The 9,051-nt window shown below is 35.5% G+C and overlaps 1 protein-coding gene across 1 annotated transcript in view; it reads right to left on the bottom strand.

The window, feature by feature from the left end:
- Nucleotides 1-9,051, bottom strand: part of LOC107084476 (carcinoembryonic antigen-related cell adhesion molecule 5-like) — a 52,530-nt gene that overhangs the window by 13,444 nt on the left and 30,035 nt on the right. Inside the window, exons 3-8 of the mRNA XM_015374360.1 lie at nt 7,993-8,162; nt 7,468-7,591; nt 5,403-5,681; nt 4,680-4,958; nt 4,338-4,595; nt 3,027-3,138 (exon numbers count right to left, since the gene is read on the bottom strand). Coding sequence (XP_015229846.1) covers nt 3,027-3,138; nt 4,338-4,595; nt 4,680-4,958; nt 5,403-5,681; nt 7,468-7,591; nt 7,993-8,162 — 1,222 coding nt within the window. The remainder of the gene's footprint in view (nt 1-3,026; nt 3,139-4,337; nt 4,596-4,679; nt 4,959-5,402; nt 5,682-7,467; nt 7,592-7,992; nt 8,163-9,051) is intronic.

Genomic DNA, 9,051 nt, shown 5'->3' with positions numbered 1-9,051 from the left:
CACTACAAGATGAATAGACAGATTCGCCGCAAATGAATACCGCCGAATCTGTCGATTCATCTTGTAGTGGTGCGTCAAATGCAACGTAGATTCCCATCCAATTAGATTGAATTTGGTATTGATGACGTGAAAAATAATAACAGTAACTCCATTGAAATGATTCAAAACTAAAGTAACGAGCCAATTTATTAAAATGTAAGGAGTAGAAAGTACAGATATTTGTGTAAAAATGACACTCTTATTTTTCCAAAATTGTAGACAGGACACATCTGATTGGTCAAATCTGGGCATAAATCAAAAATATCTGCGACAAACTCACTACGACACACTGTTGCAGGAGTATAACTCACCCTTAATACCACAGTTATGTTGTAAACTCTATTACCTGAAGTGAGGAATGTGAAAATCTGTCATTGACTCGCCCATTTATTTCATGATGACAGTTTCTGTTGCCTGTCAGGGTGTCGACATGCCACAGGATGTGGTTACTGCCGCTTTCTTTAGACAATGCATTCATGATACAATGGTTTTAACTGGTTGCTAAACCCCCTTTTTAATGTGGCACAAATATTCTGTTATACTAAAAATTCAAATATTATTTTAATCAAGCATCTATTTAAGTGCAGGAGTGACCAGAAGTAATATAACATCAACCCTCTCCCATCTGTTGCTGCTGTCAACTGGCTAAATAAAGGCTTATACACCATACCTTTGATTAAAGGTATGGCAAATTTATGTGGAGATACTTATAGATGTGTTGAACGGCTGATTATAATTGTGTTTTTCTAAAAAGCAGGCAGGAATATTAATCACAACAATAGCCTTTGCCTTTCTTAAAATGAGCTTTAATATTAGTATCTTTTTTAATCAAGATTGGTAGCTCTATTTCTGTGAAACTTTTTTTTGTTGAATCATTTTCTCCCTGCATACTGTATGTTATGAGCACTTTATAAGATAAACTGTATTTTTTTTTTTCTGACTTATGGAGCTTATTTCACAGCTGCCAACCAATGAATTGAATGTCCTCTTGTCAAACTAAGGCCAGTTTATATTTGGGTCAAGGGACATCTATTCTCAAGGGAGAAATATGAAAAGATAAACTCAAAGACTACCAATGAAAAAAATCAAGAACCAAAATAGCTTAATTTAAAATTGCAACATAAAGGCTTGGTGCATATTTTTTCTTTCTTTTTTTCTTTTGCATATTTTTTTTTAAGAATTTCAGTGGGTGATAATGATATTATCCAAATTTAAAAATGCACTTTTGATAATCAGGACTAAGCTTATATAAGATTTGTGCTGAAGATGCAAAGTTAAGTCTGGCCAACTTTTTCACAATAGCGTGGTTTGGGTTAAGGGTTAAAATGCTCTCATGCAACAAAGGGAATTCTGTGTCGTAAGGGATGGCCTAAACTTTGCGGCTGTTTATCAACCGTTTAATCTGTATGCATTTGTACATCATCCTAAAACGGTTGCAAGGTACGGAAGGCAGAAAAATGTCAAGAATTCTATAAAAGGTCAGAAAGTGGTCAAGATAGGAAACAAAGGGATATAGAGCGATGCTAAAGACCAAGAAAGAACTAAGAACAGAAGCTTTCTCTTGTATTTAAAGAAAAGTCAGTTAAAGAAACAAAGGGTCACAATGATGTGGCCAAACACACCCGGGAATAAGACAATTCCCTCTTTCATTGCTTTTAAGTATTATTCATTCATTTGCCTGTTGTCAACTGATCCTTTGATGTAGCAGGATGTTTAAGACAATAAAAGTTCTTATTTTTTCTACTGTATCAGAAAATCAATCTGTGTACAAACTAACTAGATTACTTTTTTTAACTTGTTATTTTGGAATTTGAATTATGAACAGAAAGGAAGAAGGACAGAAAAAAAGAAGAGAAAAGACAACATAACATTTTCATGGTAGAACATCATGGTGTCACAGCTCGTTCGTTTCCCTACATCACATTGTTGTGTCTTACTATTCCCGGTTCAGAGCAAACGTAATCCTTTTTTCCCAATGTTCAACACATTTCTCAAGATCCAGTCTCAAGAATTAAGTCAATTTATTTCCCACTCCCTCTCCACAGGTTTAATGTTGGAGGGTCAGTTTGTAGCCATTCCAGCCATCATCTTACATATTTAATCTTACATATTTAATTGGTTACTTTGGTCAATCCCCCCAAAAAATTATTGGCCATTTTTGTACCACATTGCCCTCAAACAAAATCCCAGAATCTTAAGAGCCTGTTCTCAGAGCTGTTATTTTAGGAGTAATACAAATTCTCACCAGACTCTTCGAAGCAAACTCTCTTAATAATTTTTTTGCAGAGGTTGGTTGTGTCTCGCAAATCTCCACCCAAGACTAATCTGATTATAAACTAGATGATTTTAACCCTTTTCAGGAGCAGAATTTATCCTATAACCTACTCTGGGCATTTTACTTAGCTAAAACTAAAATTCAGTAAACCTGCACTCTGCTTAAAGTCGTAGTGAAACGGCTGTTGCAACCATTGCATTTCCGAATTCTCCAGAGTGTTGCACAACTTTAAACTAGTGAATAAAGTGAATGTGATTGGTTGTTTATCAAAGGGGCGGGGTTGTTGAGACAGAAGGTTCGCAAGCATCTTTGGTTGTGGCAGGTGTCTCGGATGCATCGTTGCTAAGCAATGGGAAATTACATTGGGACCAAGTAGCACTAAATTGGTGACTAATAAACAACACTGTCAAGGAACGCTATGGACAGCGGAAACATGCAAGAGGAGGAGAGTTTTGTGTCGGAGGTCGTGGATGAGTCTGATCCGTCCAATTTAAATATGATTTCCCTACACCTTTAAGATGAATATCTCTTTAAAAATAAAGCCTAAAAGTATAGAAGATACAAACTTACAATGGACTTCAGTTTTTTTTGGCATCTCCACCATATCAGTCCAGCTCCTAAGCACTGACACTCGTCGTCTTTTCTGTTTTCATCCGTTAATAGTCAAAACTGCAAAGCCAACTTGATGTATCCAAAGGCAAAGGGTACTTACGGTACTTTCTGTCTACAGTAGAAGAACAAGCCAATGGCAGCTCCAACTGCAACAAGGCATGCAATGACAATTCCAGCAATAGCTCCGTCTGACAGACCCTCCTCTATCTCTTCTGCAAAAACACCACAGAACAACAGTCACAATTCAGCAACCATAGCAGCATTTATTAACACTTTGATAAGACACAGTGTATTCTTTGCCCTTTTGGAAGTTATAACATTAAGCTTGTGTTAGCATATCACTTGACTGTGATATTATGGTTGAATATTGAATTTGAAGATACATTTACGATTATGGTTACATGTGCCATTGCTACTTTATATCAGATATATAGGCAATGTCATAAAATAGTTGTGAATATTTTTGTCATGCAAGGCAATGATTTATAATACCTGCCAAAAAGAGTTTCCACCATTTCTACTTTTTGAATTGCTAACAAGTTAAGATGCCAGTATCAGTATTTTATAAATGCAATAGAATTATAATTTAAACAATACAATAATATAATTCAACTTTTAAAGAATTCTGACACAACAAATAAAAATAAAAAATCTATACTATATCAGGCAAAGCAAATTTGCAACAAGGTTGTTTTTATTTAAAGGAATACAGATGCCACAAAGAGTCTACCAGCATGTCCAGCAAATAAGTTCTTCATCACTGACTTACACAGAACAAAGATGAGCTTTATGCTGGGAAACAAGGCAGGCCTATTCTGACTGTCAATAGTTTCTCACCAACATGTGTTTTTTTTTTATCGTCTCTATTATACTCTCTCAGTAGAAATACTGCCACATTTAGTTCTTTGCCAGACATGAACAGGTTGTTTGGTGTTTCCAGAATACAATAAATGAAAAAACAGTAGATACGAGTTGCATAGAATATAAACCAGTACTTAAATTAATATATTTACAAGTATTCCTTCCCATATTTGGTTTTAAATTTGTCCAACCCATTAAATGTGATATGTCAGTGCTCTAACTCTACTACTTTAACTCTAAACGAGGCATAATAATTCTGTCACGGACAAGTGATGATTTGCAAGTAAGGGAAATGAAACACAACTAAGTATAGGGCAACCTTTGAGTCAGGAACCAGTCTCTGACGCACTATGATGTCAAAATAATGACAAATCGTATAATTAAGTGCTATCAATTCTGGGTTCTCTGATTTTAGTGGCAGAAGATCGGCATTTAAAAATGGTTTAAAGGGTAATAAAAAATCATGTGATAAAACATCTGCCATGCATTGTATGTATCTAACACCTTTATGTATTGCTAATATAATGAATAATCTACAGAACAGGCTTACCTTTGACACTGAGTGTGGAGGAGGAGGTGGCGTTCTTGCCAGTGACAGCGTTGCTTGCCTCACATGTGTATATCCCTGAGTCTTTGTACTTAGCATCCTTAAGGCTCAACACTTCCTTTGTTTCATTTGGGATCACTGTGCCATTTATCTTCCAGATAATCTTTGCAGGAGGAACAGATTGGACAGAACAGCGGAGATCTAAATTGTCACCCAACTCAACTTCCTTTTTACCCGTCACCTCGAATGTTTCAGGACCATCTGGATTGAAAAGAAATCGGAAACAAGTATAAACTTCCTGTTGGTTAATCAACGATATAGCGAAAGATTTAGACCAACACTTACAGTTGACCACCATCTTAAAATGGGCATTTTCTTTGCTGACAGTGTTGCTGAGCTGGCATGTGTAGTTTCCATTGTCTTCTTTTTGCAGTGTCTTGATAAAGATTGAGCTTTTGTCACTGGAGAAGATGATACGGGTACTGGGGGAGAGGGTTTTACCATCCTTCAGCCACACACGCTCCAAAACCTTTCCTGCTTTTTCCTGGCAGCTGATATTGGCCGAGCTGTTCCCAGCGATGAGGATATCAGAAGGACCAGTGATTGAAACACCAGAAATGGGCTCTGGAAGCATTAAGAGAAAGAAGAAAGCCATCAATTTTTTTTTTGTTTTTAATTTGTTGAATCATTTTTTTCTCCTCTTTTTCTGCCCTGTTTTTATGCGTATGCAACCTTAGAGACACCAGGTCCTATTTTTATGAGTTCTGCTAAAACATTAATTGTAAGATCCAAATTACAAATCGATATGAAATTAAAATGAATGGTGTTGATTCCAAAGCATTTTTTTTTATTATTCTTAAATGCTTTTTAAGATGACAAGAGTCCCCAAAACAAAAGGTCCAACAGTTCCGTTTTTATATTAGGTCCAACTGTAAAACATTCGGTGTTAAGAAATGGTTTTGCTACCTACTATATAAATATTAATTAATTTAAAGCACAATTTAATTTAATTTCAAGCACAGTGTTATTTACGTCAAACATTGGTTGTTTTCAATTAAATCAACTCACCCATCACAGAGAATCTGACAACATTAGAAGTAACAAAACGTTTGGTCTTGGCATTTTCAGCAACACACTTGTAGTCAGCCGGATTCTTCCCAAATCCCTTCTCCTCAATGACTTTCAGAGTGAGGACTGGACCTGTGGCCTGTATGTCCTTCTCGTCGTGAAACCAGGTAAAGGTGGCCGAGGGGCTGGAGGAGGCTGAACATGTTAGGTTGAAGTTGGACTTGGAAGGCACGTACTCCGCAATTAAAGAGGGAGTTAAGATGACATCTTCGGGCCCATCTATGGAACACATACACATCATTAAATATTTTGGTTGGATGGGTTTATTTTTTGCAATAAAATACAATGATCTCGTAAACTTCTAGTTATCTTCACGATTCGTTGTTTTTGTTTTTTGTTGTTGTTCAACATGTATTTGTGCAGTTTTACTTCTTAAATACGCAGCAGCTCTTCGTAGATAGATTAGTGTTATTTAAAATCTAATCCGCAGAATCAGCTTGTTTATTTTCAATGGATCTTACCTCATAAAAGGGTAACGACAGACCATGACCCTTATGAAAGCGGTTATATTTAACACAAGCTTTTTTAAGTCTCTTCTAGATCTAAATGAGGCTGTTAAAAGTTAAAAAAATTCTATTTTCAATCTGGTGTCCTCTTTAAATGTCCCAGATTCTTTGTTCTTCTGATCCAAATTGACCTTAGCCCTCCTGAACTGTAGTGGTGTGGTAAGCTTTTGAATAATTAATAAAAAGCTAAAGCTGCGGTTGGTGTGGTTTGCCTGCCTTTCAGGTTATTCATGCTGAAGGACTAAAGGTGTGGGCTGCTGTGTACACAGTGTGGTTTTAGCCTTAGAGGGGAGGCTCAACCTTGCAAACATACACAGCTTTTGTAAATGTAGCAGTTCACACTTATACTACTAGTTGAACTGTAAAGTGCCTTGAGACGACATGTGTTATGAATTGGTGCTATATGAATGAACTTAATTGAATTATACAATTCTGCTATAATATTTATTTTTTTTTTTTTAAATGGAATTTAAACAGAACTAATTCTGTACATGATTTACTCCAGATAATGAAGTACGTTTTCATATTTGAGTGTGACTTTGAAGAAGAAACTATATAGATTAACTATTTATGACAAATGGCGTGCTGGGGTGGAGTGACAGCCACTAGCTCTCAGTGACCTTTAGTTGTCAAACAGGTATGTTGCTCATCGGCAGTGTAACCTGCCAAACAATGAGGTCATAAACGGATGGAGTATGTTAATAACTGTCCAACTACCATGACTGTTATAAGCTGGGATTTCAGCACCAATCCAGAAATAAAACCTCCAAAGTATTTATCTGACCTTCTAGTTTAAATCTAATGATAAACAGACTAACCAAAAATCTGTATCTCTAGTATTTCCTTCTCAGAGCTCCATATCAGGACCATTATAGACCTTACATGAAATACCTAAGGGAGAACATAGACGTTTGAGTTTGTTAACATAAAATATTCACAAAGTTTTGCACAACATATATCTGTAATACTTTTAATTATCCCTGAGAGTTTCAGTTTTAACTTTTAAGTCCTAAAACCTTTTACTGTACCACAATAAAATCTATTAATTAAATTTTTGCTCTGTGACAATTTAAATTTTTTGGAAAAAATCTTGATTTTTTTTATTTTTAACAATGCTTCTCTGGGGCTTCCATAGCTTAGAGTCACATCAGTTTATTATCTTTTTTATTTACTCATAACTGATAAACTAGCTCAACGTGTTTAATACCACTACCTGCAAACATTTAATATGTTATATTTTCATTGTTTTGTTATTTTACAGCATGTTTCAGGGCTTACATTTCATTGCCATTTAAATTAAGGTCACCTCCCAGAGGGGATGATTGAAATCAAAGGTAGCTTTGGAAATTAATGTATGTTATTTGTTGTTTATATTATGAAAAAGTATTAAAATATAAATATATTGATTAATTGAATTTTGTAGGAAAAAATTGAGATTAGATTTTAAATCCATTTCCCCCAGCCCCAATGTGAAGTGTAGACATTAATAATTAACTTACAGTTGACTGTGAGGTTGAAAGGGGCGCTGTCCTGTTTTTCCAGTGTGTTGGCTGATGTGCAGACGATTTGGCTAAGGTCATACCTGAGGACATCTCTGATGGTCAGCTTACTGGATAATCCATCCTGTGTAACAAACAAAAGAGAAAATAACAAGAAAATAATTGTTACTTGTTACTCACTTGGTATAAGCTCTAAAGAAAATGTTGCCAGTAATTAATTAGTTTCAACTCTACTTTCTTTATTTGTTTTGTCTCCAAAGCAAAGCTACCATATGGATGACAATAACATAATTTTAAATATTTTGTGGATGCTTTAACTGGGAAAACTGAAGAACTTAATTTTCCAAGCTTTCAATCATTATATTAAAACTCATTACTCATTGTGTTTAGATAAAGAGATGAAACAAAATTTGACTTGTATTGTTGGAATTTCAAACTTTTGAAAATAAAATTAATTAAATTCAAATATATAATAATTCAAAATAAATTGAGGAAATTCAAATCCATAAAAAAAAAAAAAAGAACCTGAGAATCTTCCTTGGTTATCCGGTCGCCATCAATAACAATAGCCTTGGTTTTATTTAGCCAGGTGAATTTAAGGAAAGATCCTTTAGAAGAGCAGGTTAGAACCACTGTGCTGTTGTGCTCGATGGCTTCAGGCAAATCTGACTTGATCACAACATCAGTCACAGGCTCTGCACGGGGAAAAGAACAATCACAAGAGGAATACAATCAATAATAAATAAATAGACCAGAAATCCTAACAGAAGATCTCTATTACTGACACACTGTTATAGTCATATAAAACTCTTAAATCTCAACCTAAACATCAAACAGATTAAATAAAGTCTAGGGAATTTAGTGACCATGTGTTATCTAAATTTTACAGAAATTCCTACCGAAATAGCTTTTTTGCCATCCATCCATCCATTTTCTGACATGCTTTATCCCAAGCGGGGGTCACGAGGGGAATTGGTTTTTAATCTGCATATTTCTGCTGAGATCTAAGGTAAATTTCTTTAAACGATGAAATCATAATTTAAAAGAAATGACAAGATGTCATCTCTGACACACCCAGGGGCTGAGCTCCCTTCGCTTTGTTGTATTTGTTAGTTGAAGAAAAAGACGGACAAAATATTGCAACACTTAGACCTGCCTAACTGGTTACCGATAATTCAGGATTTCAGCGATGACTGCACCATTACAATATTGCAGATTAGGCAACGGTGGTGGGGGGAGTGTCAATGCAAAGACCTGGCAACCAGAGTTGAAGTGACTTTTAACAGTTCCTGAACTCACTATTCTGGTAACGTACATGTTGGCTGTAAGAAAAGAAAACAGAAACCAACTAGAGCTCCCATTTCACCAGTCAACTTGGCTTTTATTTAAAGATTATTAAAGGACACAACACTGCTAAGCATTTGATCAGGGTTCCCTGAGTATATTGAGAAAATAAAATAGGCCCACAGCATTACAGGGCCTCTGCTGTACGTCAGTCGGCATGGTTGGTTTTTAAATAATTCAGTCTTTATTTTAAAAGTAATCTATATGGGGAGTTTGTTGACAAAAGGCTTAATTTCAGTG

The sequence above is a fragment of the Cyprinodon variegatus genome, unplaced genomic scaffold (assembly GCF_000732505.1).
Source record: "Cyprinodon variegatus isolate N-32 unplaced genomic scaffold, C_variegatus-1.0 Scaffold101, whole genome shotgun sequence".
Taxonomy (NCBI): domain Eukaryota; kingdom Metazoa; phylum Chordata; class Actinopteri; order Cyprinodontiformes; family Cyprinodontidae; genus Cyprinodon; species Cyprinodon variegatus.
Note: the sequence above shows the minus strand (reverse complement) of the source record. Positions and strands in the feature narration are given on the sequence as shown.